At 43.4% G+C, this 22,443-nt stretch overlaps 1 protein-coding gene across 2 annotated transcripts in view; it reads right to left on the bottom strand.

The window, feature by feature from the left end:
* Nucleotides 1-22,443, bottom strand: part of LOC126268037 (glucose dehydrogenase [FAD, quinone]-like) — a 106,724-nt gene that overhangs the window by 23,987 nt on the left and 60,294 nt on the right. The window contains exons 1-2 of one of the 2 annotated variants that reach the window (XM_049973460.1): nucleotides 12,237-12,619; nucleotides 1,288-1,675 (exon numbers count right to left, since the gene is read on the bottom strand). In XM_049973460.1, coding sequence (XP_049829417.1) covers nucleotides 1,288-1,668 — 381 coding nt within the window. In that variant the 5' untranslated portion in view covers nucleotides 1,669-1,675; nucleotides 12,237-12,619. Of the gene's footprint in view, nucleotides 1-1,287; nucleotides 1,676-12,236; nucleotides 12,620-22,443 lie in introns of those variants that run through there. The other variant, XM_049973461.1, reaches the window with a different exon arrangement.

Genomic DNA, 22,443 nt, shown 5'->3' on the forward strand with positions numbered 1-22,443 from the left:
GTTGGAAAGTCGTCTTCGCTCGAGATCCCAGCGTCCAACGTCACTATGTCTCTGGTTTGGCCTCTTGAGGAAGAATCGGTTGCCATTCCTACACAGACGTTCAGACAGCTCATGGAAAGTGTACCCAGCATATTTCAAATGGGTCTGAGCACTATGCGACTTAACTTCTGAGGTCATCAGTCGCCTAGAGCTTAGAGCTAATTAAACCTAACTAACCTAAGGAGATCATACACATCCATGCTCGAGGCAGGATTCGAATCTGCGAGCGTAGCGGTCGCTCGGCTCCAGACTGTAGCGCCTAGAACCGCACGGCCACTGCGGCCGGCAGCATATTTCAAGCTGTCGTATAAGAGAAGAGTGGTCACAGTCTATATTGATGTCAATTAGTAGATGTCTCGACATTTTTAATCACATAGTGTAAGTGTGAAGAATGGTTTTTGAGTTACTGTATGTTGTGATTGCATTCACGTAACGTCCAGTTTGTTCTGTTTTGATACAAGTGACCTGAACATCTGAATTTGACCAAAATTGACAGACTAGCTGTGATTATAATTTGCAGTTCCTAAGAACTAAAAAACTCATTACAAAAGTTTTTTTTTCTGGTTGATAGAAGTTTATGACTAAAGTACACTTGTATAGTATGAATAGCTGATAGACTAAGAAGGGTATGTGTAGCTGCCTGAAGTCGAAAGACATTTTATGTCCTTCGCATCAATGGGCACCTTTCCTTCAAGAAGTGTCAGCATTATGTACTGTTGTGTTAGCTGCAGTTGACAGTAATGGATGTGTGTCTAGTGTGATGTTATGCGGCGCTGACACACAGCCTACTCATCCCAAACAGCACCAACGAATCCGCCGAGCTTAACATCCCTGTGCAACAGTGCTGCATGCCCTCACTTCGTAAAAATTTTCAAATTTAATCCAGAACACTGAGCGTTTCTAGGTGCTTCAGTCTGGAACCGCGCGACCGCTACGGTCCCATAGTGCTCATTTGAGTAGAATACTGGCGCAAAAACTTGTGATGAGGGCCATCATCTCTCATGTACCCCCGCCCCCAACCCCCGCCGTGAAGGCAAAGGGAAAGTTGTCAATAGCACGCGGCCTACCAGGATGGTCATCCATCCAAGCAGTGACCTCGTCCGGCGGTGCTTAACATCCACGATCTCACGTAAACCAGTGTATCCACTGCGGCACGGCCATTCGCAGCTTACGAGTACCCCCTCCTTCAGTCTGCCGCAGTGTGGAAGTCCGGTCCCGCATTCGCGCCTGCGAGCCGCGCCGGCTTACCGTGGTGTAGTTCCAGTCGACGACGGTGCCGACGCCGGACATGGCGTAGGTGGGTATCTCTGTGATGGTGGGCTCCTCGGGCCCGGCCTCGAGCAGCAGCACGCTCCTGCCCTCGTCCTCGCTGAGCCTGGCGGCGAGCGCGCTGCCCGCCGGCCCGGCGCCCACCACCACGTAGTCGTACGCCGGCACGCCGCTGGCGTCGGCGCCGGCCTGCAGCGAGGAGGCGTCGCGGCCCGCGCGCCTGCACGCGTCCGAGATGTCGCAGCGCGCCTGCAGCAGCGCCTGCAGCGCCGTCATGAACGCCACGAACGAGCTGCCGCACGCCTCGCCGATCAGCGGCGCGTCGTAGAACGAGCACGAGCTGCACGTCACCGCCGACATTGCTGGCCTGCGCAGGGTGTCCGTGCCAGTGGCGTCCACAAACAGCTCAAACCGCTGAAACTTAACAGAGCTCGAGGGCCTGAAGGAATCCCTGTCTGATTCTCTACCGAATATGCGGCTAACTTTCAATTGTACTATCGAGACATTGGAGAAGAACTAGTAATTTTTAGCCTAAATCATTAAATTCTAGATTATAGGAGAAATTGAGACGAACACTTTCAAAGAATGGAGAGTGGCAGGCTCCCCTTATAGTCTAGAAATTACACTACTGGCCATTAAAATTGCTACACCATGAAGAAATGCAGATGATAAATGGGTATTCATGTTGTTGTTGTTGTTGTTGTCTTCAGTCCTGGGACTGGTTTGATGGAGCTCTCCATGCTACTCTATCCTGTGCAAGCTGCTTCATCTCCCAGTACCTACTGCAACCTACATCCTTTTGAATCTGCTTAGTGTACTCATCTCTCGGTCTCCCTCTACGATTTTTACCCTCCACGCTGCCCTCCAACGCTAAATTTGTGATGCCTTGATGCCTCAAAACATGTCCTACCAACCGATCCCTTCTTCTAGTCAAGTTGTGCCACAAACTTCTCTTCTCCCCAATCCTATTCAATACCTCCTCATTAGTTACGTGATCTATCCACCTTATCTTCAGTATTCTTCTGTAGCACCACATTTCGAAAGCCTCTATTCTCTTCTTGTCCAAACTAGTAATCGTCCATGTTTCACTTCCATACATGGCTACACTCCAAACAAATACTTTCAGAAACGACTTCCTGATACATAAATCTATATTCGATGTTAACAAATTTCTCTTCTTCAGAAACGCTTTCCTTGCCATTGCCAGTCTACATTTTATATCCTCTCTACTTCGACCATCATCAGTTATTTTACTTCCTAAATAGTAAAACTCCTTTACTACTTTAAGTGTCTCATTTCCTAATCTAATTCCCTCAGCATCACCCGATTTAATTTGACTACATTCCATTATCCTCGTTTTGCTTTTGTTGATGTTCATCTTATATCCTCCTTTCAAGACACTGTCCATTCCGTTGAACTGCTCTTCCAAGTCCTTTGCCGTCTCTGACAGAATTACAATGTCATCGGCGAACCTCAAAGTTTTTACTTCGTCTCCATGAATTTTAATACCTACTCCAAATTTTTCTTTTGTTTCCTTTACTGCTTGCTCAATATACAGATTGAATAACATCGGGGAGAGGCTACAACCCTGTCTCACTCCTTTCCCAACCACTGCTTCCCTTTCATGCCCCTCGACTTTTATGACTGCCATCTGGTTTCTGTACAAATTGTAAATAGCCTTTCGCTCCCTGTATTTTACCCCTGCCACCTTTAGAATTTGAAAAAGAGTATTCCAGTCAACATTGTCAAAAGCTTTCTCTAAGTCTACAAATGCTAGAAACGTAGGTTTGCCTTTTCTTAATCTTTCTTCTAAGATAAGTCGTAAGGTCAGTATTGCCTCACGTGTTCCAACATTTCTACGGAATCCAAACTGATCCTCCCCTAGGTCCGCATCTACCAGTTTTTCCATTCGTCTGTAAAGAATTCGCGTTAGTATTTTGCAGCTGTGACTTATTAAACTGATAGTTCGGTAATTTTCACATCTGTCAGCACCTGCTTTCTTTGGGATTGGAATTATTATATTCTTCTTGAAGTCTGAGGGTATTTCGCCTGTCTCATACATCTTGCTCACCAGCTGGTAGAGTTTTGTCATGACTGGCTCTCCCAAGGCCGTCAGTAGTTCTAATGGAATGTTGTCTACTCCGGGGGCCTTGTTTCGACTCAGGTCTTTCAGTGCTCTGTCAAACTCTTCACGCAGTATCGTATCTCCCATTTCGTCTTCATCTACATCCTCTTCCATTTCCATAATATTGTCCTCAAGTACATCACCCTTGTATAAACCTTCTATATACTCCTTCCACCTTTCTGCCTTCCCTTCTTTGCTTAGAACTGGGTTGCCATCTGAGCTCTTGATATTCATATACGTGGTTCTCTTCTCTCCAAAGGTCTCTTTAATTTTCCTGTAGGCAGTATCTATCTTACCCCTAGTGAGATAAGCTTCTACATCCTTACATTAGTCCTCTAGCCATCCCTGTTTAGCCATTTTGTACTTCCTGTCGATCTCATTTTTGAGACGTCTGTATTCCTTTTTGCCTGCTTCATTTACTGCATTTCTATATTTTTTCCTTTCATCAATTAAATTCAATATTTCTTCTGTTACCCAAGGATTTCTAGCAGCCCTCGTCTTTTTACCTACTTTATCCTCTGCTGCCTTCACTACTTCATCCCTCAGAGCTACCCATTCTTCTTCTACTGTATTTCTTTCCCCTATTCCTGTCAATTGTCCCCTTATGCTCTCCCTGAAACTCTGTACAACCTCTGGTTCTTTCAGTTTATCCAGGTCCCATCTCCTTAATTTCCCACATTTTTGCAGTTTCTTCAGTTTTAATCTACAGGTCATAACCAATAGATTATGGTCCGAGTCCACATCTGCCCCTGGAAATGTCTTACAACTTAAAACCTGGTTCCTAAATCTCTGTCTTACCATTATATAATCTATTTGATACCTTTTAGTATCTCCAGGGTTCTTCCACGTATACAACCTTCTTTCATGATTCTGAAACCAAGTGTTAGCTATGATTAAGTTGTGCTCCGTGCAAAATTCTACTAGGCGGCTTCCTCTTTCATTTCTTAGCCCCAATCCATATTCACCTACTATGTTTCCTTCTCTCCCTTTTCCTACACTCGAATTCCAGTCACCCATTACTATTAAATTTTCGTCTCCCTTCACTATCTGAACAATTTCTTTTATTTCATCGTACTTTTCTTCAATTTCTTCATCATCTGCAGAGCTAGTTGGCATATAAACTTGTACTACTGTAGTAGGTGTGGGCTTCGTATCTATCTTGGCCACAATAATGCGTTCACTATGCTGTTTGTAGTAGCTTACCCGCATTCCTATTTTCCTATTCATTATTAAACCTACTCCTGCATTACCCCTATTTGATTTTGTGTTTATAACCCTGTAGTCACCTGACCAGAAGTCTTGTTCCTCCTGCCACCGAACTTCACTAATTCCCACTATATCTAACTTTAACCTATCCATTTCCCTTTTTAAATTTTCTAACCTACCTGCCCGATTAAGGGATCTGACATTCCACGCTCCGATCCGTAGAACGCCAGTTTTCTTTCTCCTGATAACGACATCCTCCTGAGTAGTCCCCGCCCGGAGATCCGAATGGGGGACTATTTTACCTCCGGAATATTTTACCCAAGAGGATGCCATCATCATTTAATCATACAGTAAAGCTGCATGTCCTCGGGAAAAATTACGGCTGTAGTTTCCCCTTGCTTTCAGCCGTTCGCAGTACCAGCACAGCAAGGCCGTTTTGGTTAATGTTGCAAGGCCAGATCAGTCAATCATCCAGACTGTTGCCCCTGCAACTACTGAAAAGGCCGCTGCCCCTCTTCAGGAACCACACGTTTGTCTGGCCTCTCAACAGATACCCCTCCGTTGTGGTTGCACCTACGGTACGGCCATCTGTATCGCTGAGGCACGCAAGCCTCCCCACCAACGGCCAGGCCCATGGTTCATGGGGGGGGAGGGGGTATTCATTGGACAAATATATTATACTAGAACTGACATTTTCAACGCAAGATAGGTGCACAGATCCTGAGAAATCAGTACCCAGAACAACCACCTCTTGCCTTGATACACCTGGGCATTGAGTCAAACAGAGCTTGCATAGCGTGTAGAGGTACAGCTGCCCATGCAGCTTCAACACGATACCACAGTCCATCAAGAGTACCGATTGTGACGAGCCACCATCGACCAGACGTTTTCAAGTGGTGAGAGATCTGGAGAATGTGCTTGGCCAGGGCAGCAGTCGAACATTTTCTGTATCCAGTAAGGCCCGTACAGGACCTGCAACATGCGGTCGTGCATTATCCTGCTGAAATGTAGGGTTTCGCAGGGATCGAATGAAGGTTAGTGCCACGGGTCGTAACACATATGAAATGTAACGTCCACTTTTCAAAGTGCTGTCCAGAGGTGACAGAGACGTGTAACCAATGGCACCCCATACCATCACGCAGGGTGATACGCCAGTATGGCGATGACGAATACACGCTTCCAATGTGCGTTCACCGCCACGTCGACAAACACGGATGCGACCATCGTGATGCTGTAAACAGAACCTGGATTCATCCGAAAAAAAGACGTTTTGCCATTCGTGCACCCAGGTTCGTCGTTGAGTACACCATCGCAGGCGCTGCTATCTGTGACGCAGCGTCAAGGGTAACCGCAGCCATGGTCTCCGAGCTGATAGTCCATGCTGCTGGAAACGTCGTCGAACTGTTCGTGCAGATGGTTGTTGTATTGCAAACGTACCCATTTGTTGACTCAGGGATCGAGACGTGGCTGCACGATCCGTTACAGCCATGCGGATAAGATGCCTGTCATCTCGACTGCTAGTGATGCGAGGCCGTTGGGATCCAGAACGGCGTTCCGTATTACCCTTCTGAACCCACCGATTCCATAGTCTGCTAACAGTCATTGGATTTCGACCAACGCGAGCAGCAAAGTCACGATACGATAAACCGCAATCACGATAGGCTACAATACGACCTTTATCAAAGTCGGAAACGTGATGGTACGCATTTTTCCTCATTACACGAGGCATCATAACAACATTTCACCAGGCAACGCCGGTCAACTGCTGTTTGTGTATGAGAAATCGGTTGGAAACTTTCCTCATGCCAGCGCGTTGTAGGTGTCGCCACCGGCGCCAACCTTGTGTGAATGCTCTGAAAAGATGATCAATTGCATATCACATCATCTTCTTCCTGTCGGTTAAATATCGCTCTCTAGCACGTCATCTTCGTGGTGTAGCAATTTTAATGGCCAGTAGTGTATAAGTGCCAAGGAAGAGAAGATAGAAGAAGACCCCGGCAACGATGGGTAGCGTAAGATGCAATTTCTCCTAATACCTGAAGAGAAGAAGAAGATAACACCGTAGATTCCTCGTACAAATATCGTAACCAGTAGTTCGAAGGGGAAACCACAGCTTACACACGTCTACAAGAAGGCTACCAAAAGTGATCCACTAACTACTGTCAAACGTCACTGACGTCCATTTGTTGCAGAACCTTAGAAAATAGTCTGATCTTAAATGTGATGAGCTACCTCGAATAGTACGACTTCCTCCACGCCAACAACGATGGATTCCGAAGACGTTGATCGTATGAAACCTGACTCGTGCTTTTCCCACATGACATCCTGAAAGCCACGGATCGAGGCAGTCAATAAGATGTAATGTTTCTTGACTTACAAAAGCAGTTGACAACTATGCTCACTATCGAAAGTACTGTCGCACAGTGTACCAAGCGAAATTTATCACTGACGACTCCTTGATGGGGAGGACACAGCATGGAGAGTTATCGACACATCTAAATGTAACTTCAGGTGTCCCACTGGGAAGAGTGTTGTGAGTCTGGCTGTCCATGTTGTATATTGACATGGCAGATAATTCCTCAGAGTTTTTGCAGGCGGTGCGGTTATCTACAGCAAATTACTGCCTAAAAAAGCTGCACAAATATTCAACCTGATCTGGATAACATTTCAATGTGGTGCAAAGATTAGCAACTTGCTTTAAATGGTCAGAAATGTAAAATTTTGCAATCTTCGAAACGAAAAAAACATAGTATCCTATGACACAATATCAGTGAGTCACAGTTGCAGTCAGTCAATTCGTACAAAAAGCTGGGTGTTCCAGTCTGTAGTGATATGAAATTGAACGATCATACATGCTAAGTCACTGGTAAATCAGGTGAAAGAAATCGCTTCATTAGTAGAGTACAACAGAAATGCAATCGATCTACAAAGGAGATTCCACTCATGCGCTCCGTCCTGGTATATTGCCCAAGTGCGTGGGATCCGCATCAGATAGGACTAACAGGGGATGTAGAATGTATACAAAAAGAAGGCAGCACGAATGGTCCGCAAGTTTGTTTAATGCGTGGGAGAGTATCAAAGAGACTCTGAATAATCTGACCTGGTAGCTACTTGAAGATGACTCTAGAAAGTTTCAATATTCAGCACTGCCATTCAGCATTCAGGTTTGACAGCGCGCAAAGAGCTACTTAAATATTTTTCCCGCGCTCCACACGTGCATGGAATGTGAAGGAGTTCGAACAACTGTTATAATGGGAAGCACCCTCTGCCATGAACTTTACAATGACTTTCAGAGTATGGTAATAGATAAAGATGAAATACCGCGTAGTCTACTCCATTTTGTGCAGCTGACATTTTAATTGCCTTGTAAACAAGCATTGTACAAACGCACATCTTCTCCGCGTAGATACCACACCATCTGAATCAAACTCCTTCGCTTGCGTTATCGTCTAACAAAAAACAAAAGCGTATAGCGCGTGGCACGTAGTCTGTGAAGAAACAGGACGGCACAGAAGCCATTGTCACTAATATATACATCCCCATCACCATCTATTCTCCAAAGTCACCTTATGGTGTGTTGCGGTTATACTTGGTGTAGCAGTGCGACATTCTCCCTTCCCTGTTCCAATCGTAAATGGCGCGCAGGTAGAGCGACTGATGAAAAGTCTGAGTACTATCTCTATACTCTCTAATTCCACCCTTATTGTTTTTCCACCAAATATCTGTACAGAGATAGACTGCAATTACAAGAGTCGAAGGTCGTGGAAGAGAATCAGTAGTTGGGAAGGACATGAGACAGTATTATAACCTGTCCTCGCTGTTACTCAGCCTGTACATTGAGGAAGCTGTGAATGGAAATAAGGAAACATTTGGAACGGGAATTAAATTTGCGGAGGACAAATGAAAACTGTGATGTTTGCCGATGACATTGTAATAGTGTCAGAGGCGGAAAAGCACTTGGAAGAGGAATTGAATGAAATGGATATTGTCTTGAGAAAAGGTTATAAGATTAACACCAGTAAAAGTAAAATAATGGTAATAGACTATATTCGAATTAAATGAAGTAAAGCTAAGGAAATTAGATTAGGAAATGAGTTTTACTGTTTGGGAAGTAAAGTTGCCTAAGAGATGATATAAAATGCAGACTGTCAGTAGCAAGAAAAATCTTTCTCAAAAAGCGAAAAATCTGTTGAAATCAAACAATTTTAAACGTTAGGAAGCCTTTCCTGATGGTACTTGTCTGAAGTATTGCCTTGTGTGGAAGTAAAAAGCGGACTATGAGCACTTCAGACAAGAAGAGAATAGAAACTTTTAAAACGTGGTGTTACAGATGAATACTGAAGATTAGATAGGTAGATTGTGTAGCCAAACAAGAGATGCTGAACTGGATTCGAGAAAAAGTATTTGTGGCACAACCTAAGTAAAAGATGGGATTGGCTGGTATGGCATATTCTGAAGCAACATGGCAACACCAATTTGATAATGGAGGAAAAGTGTGGGTGGATGAAAACTGTAGGGGAAGACGAAGAGTCTAAGACACTAAGCACGCTTTAGTGCGTGGCGGTTGCAGTAGTTAGGAATAGATGAAGAGGATAGAGTAGTGTGGAGAGTTGCAACTAACCAATATTCAGACTGAAAACCACAACGACGACGACGACAAGTACAACAAGAACAACAACAACAACAACAACATGTGTGAAAGAACTTATGTATTAGCTGACTATTCTACTAAAGTACGATCCTGGAATTTTGATAGTAAGCTACACATTGACGCATAACGCCTGTCTTATGGCGTCAGCCACTGAAGCTGGATTACCATCCCATCTCCTTAACACTTCCGCGCCTGTTGAACGAAGCCGTGATAACACACGAAGAGCTCTTTTGGATCTTCTCCATTTCCCCTATCGACCTTTGTTGGGTGATTAGCTCACACTGAGAAGTTCAGGCAGCGAGGGTTTTGTAAGCTACCTCCTTCATAGGTTGACTACTTGCGGATTCTTCCAGCGAATTCCATCTGGCATCTGCACTTCGTTTGACGTTCCACTTTGAATGGGACCGATGACCGTAGCAGTCTGGTCCCTTTAATCCCACAAAACAACCAACCACTTTCAATAGTCCCGTGCACATACCCCTGGCTATGTAATGAATATAATTGTTGGCAGGCATTTCTCGGCGATAGTGTAATCAAACAATAATAGATCTCCTCATGTATTTATGAGCAGTACGTTCGTTACACCTAGGTACGTTGAGGGTCGATTAACAAACCCTGCACCAAGCGTCGATCTTATGCAGGTCTTCGTGCACTTCGCTGCAATTTTCTAGTGTTACGACTTCTCTGAATACAACAGCATCATTTTTAAAATGTGCCAAGGAGCTACCAACATCATTCACTAGGTCTTTGCGATATGCTAGCAGCTTCTTTCACGTGTGAATATTTCTCTGAGTTAAGAACGACATGCCGTGTTCTATTACTTTCCCTCGGGCATGTACCACAGTCGAACAAAATTACTGAAAGTAGATCATTTACGCCATCGACTCAATTATTTTTATTTTCCATTTCTGGCTAATTTTGGCTATTTTGGCATTTTATCACGGCAGTCGACCTTCATGTGGATATGCCACAGAGCCGTCATGCCACCAGCCTATGGAAGGCAAACATAAAAATTGCACGTAGTCATGCGTAAAATTGCCATAAGGAACAGTTTAAAAGCCGCTGCAGCAGCGAGAACTCCGCCCGGTGCGAGTCATCTGTAATAATATAAATTTTTGTAGCCACTGTCAATCGTCAGGCAGGCAGCAAATGCAAGTTGGGCCGTTGAGCCCGTTCGTGTCAACGCAAAGACTGCCGTCACAAAGGCGGCTCACAGATAGCAACAAAATTTGAAAGTCGAAGAAATTAAAGTGTGTTCTTCTCGTTTTAATAAACCCCGTTAAACATTAGTCACCTCTCATGGGAGTACTTACAGCACAAAGTAATGAGGAACATTTTACTACCAAAGAATTACATGTGCATCTCCGTACAGAAAGTAACAAAAGCAGACAGTTAAATGTGTCACAAGATTTGTGAGAGATGTCTCCTCTTCTTTCAGTTAGTTTGCTTATTGCGAATTTGTTGCCCTACGTCATCGAACTTATTGATATATTCTGCAACAATTCTGTCTAATTTAATGTGTTTCTCCATTCAGAAAAATCATTTCGATCACCTACTTGCGAATTATGTAAATATTGGTGTGTAAAAGGCTCATATGTGAGGTGAACACAGTATTTTCCAGACATGGCGTGGTTACATTCAGAAAAGCGCCTTGGTCCCGCTGATATCAGTTACACGGTAGGATTCCAAGTGAGTAACACATGATCCCGGTTATCTGACGGACGGTAAGTTAACTGCAGGGGAGAGCAGTCGCTACCTGCCACACGTAACCTGTGGATATGAGACCTAACTGTAAATTATTCGGAGTGTTTAGAGAGGATTTTAACAGCAAACCTCCAAAACAAGCAGCTATCGGCAACGGGTTTAGCGTTCTCTATCGGCACTATCACACCTTTCTTTTTCTCATCATCAGTAAAATTAACGATGCTAACAGTAGGTAGCCGCAGCTTCCTGCGAAGTCATTGTAACAGCGCACTTCGAATTGGAAAATGACTGTACCTAATCATGCGACCCGAGTTAGTTCCCGCTACGGCCGGGAAATCAATTCGCCTTGGACGGCCGGGTTGGCCGTGTGGTTCTAGGCGCTACAGTCTCGAACCGCGCGACCGCTACGTTAGAAGGTTCGAATCCTGCCACGGGTATGGATGTGTGTGATGTCCTTAGGTTAGTTAGGTTTAAGTAGTTCTAAGTTCTAGGGGACTGGTGACCTCAGAAGTTAAGTCCCATAGTGCTCAGAGCCATTTGAACCAATTCGCCTTGCCGCCTGATATGTTACTTGTGTTGTGGTGCTACAGGCGCTCAACCAAACTGTTATCCGCGACCGTTTAAACGGGAAAAGCAGACACGAATTTCGTAGACCAAATTGACAGCAAGAGCTTCATGAGTCCATCTTTATCAAGCGTCGCTCTCCTTGGACTATGTGGTACCGAATAACGGATCTAAAACGTGTCCATATTTTGCATAATGAATCTACTGAATTTGGCTGCCATCCAAAAACTTCGTTAGGTAGCTCAACAAGTACTTCGCTGCACCATAAAACAGCGGGCTGAATCAGGCGCAGATCGAATTGCCGCATTGCATTAATGACTGTAGATCTCTTGAAATCGTGTCTCTGAGGGTAAATTTAGGTGGTTTGCCACGATAATCTAACTCAACACTGGGCTCTTGTTCGCTATCTCGACCTTAGAACATTCTAACATATGGAACAAAATGTGCATATTTCTCTGAAAAAAGATTGTGTGTGAGATCTTGCTCTCCATCCAGGTTAAAAAGACGACGGAGTGACGAACGGTTTGCGAGTGCGCACCGTGCGACGCTGCCGAAAACAGGAAAGACGCCACGGAAAGGGCGCTCCGAGGACGTCGTGCCACCACGAAGAAAGCACACTGCACTAGAAAGATAAAGACTAGTTGAGAACTCTATAGCCAGCTACCAGCTTGTGTGTACCTGTCAGAGAAGGCTGCTCAGACGACGGATGCTGTACTGAGAGTGTCGGTCTGTTCCCGGCGTCAGCTTCTTATAGCAAGCACAGGCAGGCGACGTCGAGGAGGTTGCGTGACGCACGCTGACTCGCAGGGCCTTCCACGCAGTTCAGTTTCTGTTAATAGATTGTATGTACACAAGCTGTATTCAGCAGAATCATTTCACCACAGCTGTCGGTGTACTCCGATCGCTCGTGATGACGCGAGTAGGAGCACTTGTCCAAATACTCTCCGGCTGCTGGTGATCGATTGCTAGTCTGAACCGGCGCGAGACAACACCTGTCTCCACTTGGCCTGGAGCGAATCGCTATTGTTCCGGCGGCGTACACACGGGCGGCTTTGCTTGCGCTGCAAATACACGTAGAGAGTAACGTGAGCGACCGATAGTGTTGGGGCATGTCGACACCAAGATTTGTGTTCTAGTGTGTAATGTTATGCGGCGTTCTGGACTACTCACACTACGCCTTCCTTCCGGAGACTGATGCCACTCACGGAGTCAATTCGTTACTTTTTTTTTTCGAAATATCCGCTCTGCTGCAATTTCGTGACAACCTGAAATTGACAGCGGCACAGGGATTTGAACCGGAGAGCCTAGCTTTGAAGGACAGTAAGCTTACTCGTTTGATTGAAATCGAATAAAAGGGCAGTGCTTAGGAAACGCAAGGTATCAGATTCGAGTACAGGCATACCGAAGAAAGGTTTTACGTAGTAAAAACACATGGAACTGGTGTGTTTTATCAGATAAAGTGTAAACTAACTATGAAATAACTTCCAATGTTAATTTTCAGCAATTTCAGTCAGAAATGAAATTATTGCTGACGAGCATTTGATTAACATCGTCTTTCAGCGATGTGTGTAATACGTAAGTATAAATACTGTAGTTCTAAGCGATCATTTGCGTGAGACACTGAAAACGCACGATTGGAAAATTCAGTTTAGAATCAGTTTCCATGTGGTTCAATGTACGCTGCATAATCAAGATACACAATATAACCAATAGGCGCTTAATCCGGAACCGTGCGACTGCTACGGTCGCAGGTTCGAATCCTGCCTCGGGCATGGATGTGTGTGATGTCCTTAGGTTAGTTAGGTTTAAATAGTTCTAAGTTCTAGGGGACTGATGACCACAGATGTTAAGTTCCATTGTGCTCAGAGCCAGAAGCGTCATAGAAATTGTTCACTATGTAGCATGTGGTAAATGTGCATTTAAATTTGGAGTAACTTTGTACTGCGTGAGTCAAACAGGGAAAGACTGACGCATGTACAATACGAAATACCCACCCAGCCAGTCGAATATACAACGAAGTTGTTGGCTCATAGTAAGTTCATGTAATTAATAATTAAGGTATTACCAAACTAAATGGTCTTTCCCTCGAATCAGTTTACCATCTGCTCGTTATACATATCCACATTTTGTAAAATGAATGCCCATGTACGAGAAAAATATCAAGATTCAGTTTCATACACTTCGCACTTTTTACTTTACTTGTAAATGACTACCACTACTATTTGAAGTTACAATGTTTAAAGTGAATACCTTCCACATTACCCAGCGGAACCGATATGTTTAGAGTCGTTTACATCTCGTCCACCTCCTGTGAAGTGCACCAGTTATGGAATGCTTGGTGATTTTAGTTGTATGCGCATTAGGCCGCTGTCTAACGCATGCTTCTGTAACTAATCTTTCGTGTCCTGATGCTAGAATAGATATCATCAGAGGCTATAGACTCGGATACGAATTCCTCTCACACGGATAGATGCCTTCACAAAAATTGCAAACTCCAGCCCAACCAGAAAAGAGACGTTATTAATACATTGGAGAACCGGTCTCAAGGAATCAGTGAGCTACAGTACTTGGAGGTAGAGCTCATCATTTAGAACTACTTTCAGAAGAAATTGCTGCCCTGACGAAAAGATAAGTAGGGCATTACATTCAAAGATCTAGCGAAAAAGAACTAGCTAAATGAGAAGTTTTCCTCAGATTCATATAAACGGTCACAAATTGCTTCGGTAGTGTGATAAAAAGATGCAAAGTTAGCACATTGTTGAAACCGACAAGAAAGGTGCAGGAACATTTGAAGACTGTAAAGTACCTATTCCCTACGCTTTCAGCTCCATAGTTACACAAAATCCCTTGTGAACGTGGTCAAGTGTATATTCGGACTGCTTAAGAAACATTAACTAATTGCAACTGTTGCCTGGGAAAAACGACTAAATCGACATTAGCAGACCATGCTTTGGGAATAGGAAACCCACCAAATTCGTTGCTAAGTTACTGTAGTCATTAGAACGTTAGGATGTACGCAGGAGCCACATTAATTCAAAACCATAAAAACAACTTTGGAAGAAAAGGAGGAGGACTGAAATTAGACAAATTGTGATCCTCAGTGATAAACAGAGCAGATAGCTCCGTAACTAACGTCGACGTAACTCCATGGTGCCAGGAAGATGTATGATGACGTCATGACCCGAATGTTGGGTGATCGGGTGCATGACCGAGCAGTCTTAGCAAGTAACAGGAGTCATGGCTCCCGAACTACTCTACCAGCCGGTGGTAGCCCCGTGTCCTCCCTGTCTCGTCGGAGCGGTAGTTTGTGGTTCATGTTTGAGTCTACGGCGGATCGTTTCGTAATGAACATGTCCTCCGACGCTGTTGCAGTAATTGTGAGTAGAATGGGAAGGAAAATGCTACTTCGGAAAGATTACGCTTTCGGATTCCAATAATTGTCAAAAAGTGAATGGACGTGCAACATTAAGAAATGCAAAAGCTTTAGTAAAACTGCCTCCAAAAAAATGGTTCAAATGGCTCTGAGCACTATGGGACTTAACATCTGAGGTCATCAGTCCCCTAGAACTTAGAACTACTTAAACCTAACTAACCTAAGGACATCACACACATCCATGCCCGAGGCAGGATTCGAACCTGCGACCGTAGCAGCAGTGCGGTTCCGGACTAAAGAGCCTAGAACAGCTCGGCCACAATGGCCGGCTGCAGAAACAGAGCTTAATGTCACTTGTGTTTGAATAACTGCAAACACTTTATTACTACTGAGTGGGTACTTATAGAGACGAAAACGCACTCTTTCGTCCAGCCATTTGGGCAGAACTAAGTTGCAATAGACAGAGAACCACAAATGTGTAAGTTCTACTCTTGCAGCACAGATATATAAAGATTTATTGAGGTGCTGAAGCAAATTCCTTCCGACTCCAAAATTACAACAAATTTCACAAAAAGAAAATAAGATAAAAGGAAGGTCTTGTCCGGATTTGCAATTCATTAAGCACTAGGTGGCGGACTTCAAATGTGGAAGAATTACAAGAATCCAAAATATGATATTAGTTTCCTCTAAAATAAAACCTGGAATAAACAAACTAAAATGAAAAATATTGCTAATTTCAAATGTGGCCGTACTTTGTAGTTTAGTGTGACAATAAATGTGCAGATATACTAAAATTACAAAGAAATGTAAATCTGTAAATCACTAATTTGTATTTATGCATTACAGGCTCATTTTCTTTTGATCTCAATGTGCAGCATAACGAGAGCGTTTTTTTCCTTATTACTTACAAAAGAAAAGTGTTTCACAACTTCGACTGGAGATATGTATTCTACACCCTGCTTTGAACGGGAGTACAGGGTGACCGCAGGAGGTGTGGTCCTGCACCAGCATGGATACGTATAAACAATTCGGCTTCCTGAGCTTGTTTAAGTCTGGAACTATCATCTAAGACTTTATAGCTTCTGACTATGTCTCCAGCATTAGGAGATTAACCATGCCTTAGATCGCGACCTAATGTCCATAAAACAAAATCACCACAAACGCAAATACCGATAGTGAAAGTCTGCATCATATAATCAATTACGGCATTGTTGCAGTTGTTAAGAATTGTTTTCTTTGGAAAACATTTCGCAAATAATTTGGCGATTTTTTACTGTATAGTGTTCCCTCTAACTGTAGCCATTTGTAATGAAACGCTGTCAGCTCCGGGTGCCTTCCCTGGCCCTTACCCTAATCTGAGTAGCACTCCCCCCCGCCTCCCCCAATGCGCCCCCCCCCCCCCCTCCCGACCGTATGACATTACTTCCGAAATCCAATTTCTTTATCTTCATGAATCATCCTTTGAACTCTACAGACTATATAAAATTACCTTCGTTGGTCGTTATCAAATATCTCTATGGCTAAGAAATGTTTCCAACATGCAGCTCCGAAAAGATGCGACAATTTGCACAACTAACATATCTAATAAGTTGCAAAGAAAACATTAAATCTAACCTTAAATGTCTCTCTGAACAACTGTTTATATTCCAAAGGTGAACATAAATAGACTTTGGCCTCATGTATGTGTAGTGCAATCGAAAAAATAGGTTTAGTTTTCTATCAAATTGTGTTTTACCTCAAACATGCGTAGTGACAAAGAGTTATTTAATATTTTGTAATGGTCAGCATGCAGCCACACAAAGAAACAAATTAGGTGTAAATATCTCCCTCCACATCATTTCTGCGAATGTTTTGTAAATGGTCTATGGAACACATAACTAACTAACTGTTGTTAATATTTCCGAGTCAATGACTGCCATAAACGTCGGTATTGAAATAAATAGCATCAAAACATGCTGGTGTTAGAGATCCACGCCGTTGGGTCGCCGTTTCGCTGTTTAGGACGCCAAAGGCGCCACACAACTTCCGGAGGAAAGGGACTTTTATGCAACGTACGGATGATGGGTTGGTTTTTCCATAATCCATCTAAAGTGTTTTTTAACAGCAGCCAACTTGACTGGCTTAAAGGCTGGTAGCTTTCCCCTGGAGAGAGGAATTATCCAGTGCCTGCTGGAAACAAACTCGCAAAAAGCCCTGACGAAGAGAAATACTCTGCACCGAGGAGAGTCGTTGGTGGATGCAGGAGATCACCGATGGAAGTGCCTGCACCTTCTCCTGAGAGTGACTGGCTGAAAGGCCTGAATATTGCAACAAGTTTTGCTTGGAGCTCGCAAAATCGCGAGTCGGGCAACGGCCCCCCTGGGTGTAGGTGACACATCCTCGGCCCCGTAAAGCAGAGGTGATATCTCGCGTGTAGCCTGTATCACGTAGTGAGCACCGAGTGAGGAGGTGCAGCAGACTCGCATCTGGGATGACTACAGTAGTTCAGGGTCTCGAGGTTTTCTGTTGTTTCCCTAAATCACCTGAGACAAATGCCGGGATAGATCTTTTGCACGTGGACGGCAGACTCAATGTGAGTAGTTGCATTGGCTTTATAGAGCTGCGTTTTGGCTTCCCATACATCGTAGCACCTCTTGCGGTAGGTACGTTTGTGTTTACGATTCTCAGGAAAACAAAATGTGACTGCCGCACTGGCACTTTATAGACATATATTTTCATTTACTAATTTATGCTTTACGTTTCATATTATTTAGTGCCTACACGAAAATTAAAGAGACCTTTGGAGAAAAGAGAACCACTTGTATGAATATCAAGAGCTCAGATGGAAACCCAGTTCTAAGCAAAGAAGGAAAAGCAGAAAGGTGGAAGGAGTATATATAGGGTCTATACAAGGGCTATGTACTTGAGGACAATATTATGGAAATGGACGAGGATGTAAATGAAGATGAAATGGAAGATACATTACTGCCTGAAGAGTTTGACAAAGCACTGAAAGACCTGAGTTGAAACAAGGCCCCGGGAGTAGACAATATTGCATTAGAACTACTGACGGCCTTGGGAGAGCCAGTCCTGACAAAACTCTACCATATGGTGCGCAAGATGTAAGAGACAGGCGAAATACCCTCAGACTTCAAGAAGAATATAATAATTGCAATCCCAAAGAAAGCAGGTGTTGACAGATGTGAAAATTATCGAACTATCAGTTTAATAAGTCACAGCTGCAAAATACTAACGCGAATTCTTTACAAACGAATGGAAAAACTGGTAGAAGCCGACCTCGGCAAAGATCAGTTTGGATTACGTAGAAATATTGGAACACGTGAGGCAATACTTTCTCTACGACTTTTCTTAGAAGAAAATTACGGAAAGGCAAACTTACGTTTCTAGCATTTGTAGACTTAGAGAAAGCTTTTGCCAATGTTGACTGGAATACTCTCTTTCAAGGTCTAAAGGTGGCAAGAGTAAAATACATGGAGCGAAAAGCCATTTACAATTTGTACAGAAACCAGATGGCAGTTATAAGAGTCGAGAGACATGAAAGGGAAGCAGTGGTTGGGAAGGGAGTGAGACAGGGTTGTAGCCTTTCCCCGATGTTATTCAATCTGTATATTGAGCAAGCAGTAAAGGTATTAAAACCCATGGAGAAGAAATAAAAATTTTGAGGTTCGCCGATGACATTTTAATTCTGGAAGAGACACAAAGGACTTGGAAGAGCAGTTGAACGGAATGGACAGTGTCTTGAAAGGAGGATATAAGATGAACATCAACAAAAGCAAAACGAGGATAATAGAATGTTGTAGAATTAAGTCGGGTGATGCTGAGGGAATTAGATTAGGAGATGAGACACTTAATGTAGTAAAGGAGTTTTGCTATTTGGGGAGCAAAATAACTGCTGATGATCGAAGTAGAGAGGATATAAAATGTAGACTGGAAATGGGAAGGAAAGCGTTTCTGAAGAAGAGAAACTTGTTAACATCGAGTATAGACTTGTCAGGAAGTCGTTTCTGAAAGTATTTGTATGGAGTGTAGCCATGTCTGGAAGTGAAACATGGACGATAAATAGTTTGGACAAGAAGAGAATAGAAGTTTTCGAAATGTGGAGCTACAGAAGAATGCTGAAGATTAGATGGGTAGATCACATAACTAATGTGGAGGTATAGAATAGAATTGGGCAGAATAGGAGTTTGTGGCACAACTTGACAAGAAGAAGGGACCGGTTGGTAGGACATGTTCTGAGGCATCAAGGGATCACAAATTTAGCATTGGGGGGGGGGGGGGGGGGGCAGCATGGAGGGTAAAAATCGTAGATGAAGACCAAGAGATGAATACACTAAGCAGATTCAGAAGGATGTAGCCTGTAGTAGGTACTGGGAGATGAAAAAGCTGGCACAGGATAGAGTAGCATGGAGAGCTGCATCAAACCAGTCTCAGGACTGAAGACAACAACAACAACAACAACATTTCACACAGCTATAGGTATATTGAGTGTCTGCCTTTCCCATTTGTTTATTTCGTTTCCGTATTATATTTCTGTGTTTTCGTTTCCTATTCCTTGTCTCGTCTGCTAGGGACAGTGTGTGAACGTCCATGTGTGGAGCTTCTACGTGCGTCTTGGGCAGGGATTCTTTGAGTAATAGTGGCAGTTTAGTCAACTTTCCTGAAGAGATAGAGGAGCCTTCTACTGGGCCAATAAAGCGTTAGAGGAGATTGGTCAGCAGCTATTGTGTAAGTTGGCACGGGCAGCCGGTACGTATTTTCTCTGCCCATTTCCGTTACTACCTGGGGACCTCGTTCCTATAGCGTGGAACAGGACTGTTCTCTGCGTCGTCGGAAGGTGAGGTTGTCTGTTCTGCTCATCTCTTATAATCTAAGTTAGGTAGTAGGAATAAGCAAGAATTTTGTTGACATTTAGATGCTAATTAGTCTCCTAGAAGTGTAATAATAGTGGTATATCACACCGGAGTATCTACTTCAATAAGAAAGTGCAACGATGATTATTAATATTTCAGTTACTTAACGCGATTCCTTGTCCCACCCCTACTTAGTCATGGGAAAGAGCTTAGTTCAACCTGTGTCTTCTTTCAGTTAATGTGAACTTCAAAGTGTGAATGCGTTGTGTGTGCGTTATTTGTTTGTCATGTTAGAATTCTTTTTCCGTGTTTTACTTTTAAATTCAATCCGCGAACCCGATGTTTCTTTGTGTTGGCTAGCTAAACTAGACCACGTGCTTTTCCGCCACGTGGAGAGCATTCAGCTCAATCTTCCTATTCATTCAAGGATGCTATTGAATTGAATTTTGAATCGAATGAGGATTTGCTGTCATCCTGTATACTTTCTGCATGTTTTGTACCTCGGAGATGAGGAATTTCTAAGCAAGATATCGATCACGTGGTTGATAAGTAAATCTAACGTTTCTCTGCCCCATCGTATTTCTGTCTGGTGTACAAATTTATATTTATGTTCTTTTCCTTTTGTGCGGGTGTTGTGGGGTAAATCTGCGTGTGCTTATACATAAGACGAATCCATTCTTGTACCAAGCCGAGCCCCTTCCGACGCATTCAGAAATAGTTATTGAAATAGTTACTGTGTCATACAAACAGAATTGAGCATTCTTACTTTGATCTTTATTATGCGTAATTGATGTTCCTGTGTGAGCTGATTCTTGAAATAAATGTTAACTGGCTGTTAAATCGTGTTCGCAACGTTAACTGTACAACCGTCAAACTTCTGGCTCTCTCAGAATCATCTGATCTAATTAATTGGGTCTTTTTGATATTTCATTTGATGTTCATATGAAAGATTCACCTTGAATCTAATCCAATACTAGTCAGGGAGATGGCATTCCAGTGAATCAGGACAAGGATAGTTGATTTAACTACTAATCAGTTCATAAATTAATTGACTGCGGCTTACTCTATGCGAACGAGCATAATGCTCGCTTTCAGTCTGACCATTCGAAAGGCATGTGTAGTTGTAGCACGAGTAGGTGTCATTCAAGATTTCCTTCTTCGTCTTTCTCCATCCTTCTCTAATCCGAGGTTGTGCTCCGTCTCTAATGATCTCGTTGTAGACGGGATGTTAAACATAAATCTTCCTTCCTTCCTCTGAGAGTTAGTGATCTTCAGTGATCCACAAAGTTGTTTTCCATTACAGAAAACTCAAAAAGCTCCCAAGTGCATTCTTGCGCGCAGTCCAAGATTCGAATTAGCCATTTAAGGTTTCCATTGGAGTATTATGGCTTAGTGCGTGACGGCGTGATTGTGTGGAGGGGTTTCGTACCACGTTCTGGACCGTTTTAGTCGTCGGGGACAAGGATATTGCCAAGAAGTCCCCAGGGAAGTGTGGTAAAAATGCTTTTGTTCTCTACATAAACAAGCGAACCGACGTGTAGAGTGAGCAGAAATCTGCGACTGTTTGCTATAGTGTACTGAAAAGTGTCGTAGTTGAGTGACTGTAAAAGGATACAAGGCGACTTAAGTAGTATTCCTATTTGACAGCTTGTTCTAAATGCAGGAAAGTTTAAATTAATGAAGATAGTAGGAAGAGCCGTCCTGTGGTGTTAAAATACAATATCTGTGGTTTGCTGCTTGACACAGTAACGTCGATCAAATATCCAGGCATAAGGTTGCAAAGTGATATGAAATGGAACAAGCACAGAAGTTTGGTAGTAGGGAAGGCAAATGGTCGACTTCCGTTTATTGGGAGAATTCTAGGAACCGGTAGCTCATCTGTAAAGAAGATCCCGTATAGAATATTAGTGCGACCCATTCCTAAGTACTGTTCGATTGTTTGGGATGCGAACCAGGTCTGATTAAAGGAGAACATCGCGGCAATCAGAGGCGGTCAGCTAGGTTTGTTGCCGGCAGCTTCGATCAACACGTGGAAGTTACGAAGATGCTTCGTGAACTCACACAGTACTCCCTGGAAGAAGATTGCCGTTCTTTTCGCTCAAACTATTCGGGAAATTGAGAGAACCGTCATTTGAGGATGGCTAATGAGTGGTCCTACTGACGCCAACGTACATTTCACGGAGTGAACCGTGCAGAGAAGAGGAGAGACATCAGGGCTCTTAGGAGGGTTGTAGACAGTCGTTTTTCCATCGCTCCGTTTTTGAGAAGAATAAGGAAAGGAGTGATCTCTCGGGTTTTCTAGGCGCGATTGAGTAATAGCGTGCTTCCGAGTTTTCTGCCGAGTTCTTGTTTCTAACAGGAAGCATACTGTTAAGGAAATTGAGTGACTAATAGTGGCCAAGGAACTCTCCGCCATACACCGTATGGTTGCTCGCAGATTTGTATGTAGTATATCTGGAAGGGTTGGTTAGTGAAAGGTTTAATTAAAACTAAAAAAATTACACTCTTTACGTGGAAACTGTACGTGTGGTGATTTTCGTAATGTATCCTGTTCTGTCTCGGTGGAGATTGTAGTTACAAGTCGCAGAAATCAGCCAGAGAAGGTGTATTGTGTGTTAGTGGTGTGCGTTATCCAGACCGGTGGCGGATTCTCAGAATCTTT

The sequence above is a fragment of the Schistocerca gregaria genome, chromosome 4 (genome assembly GCF_023897955.1).
Source record: "Schistocerca gregaria isolate iqSchGreg1 chromosome 4, iqSchGreg1.2, whole genome shotgun sequence".
NCBI classification, from domain to species: Eukaryota; Metazoa; Arthropoda; class Insecta; order Orthoptera; family Acrididae; genus Schistocerca; species Schistocerca gregaria.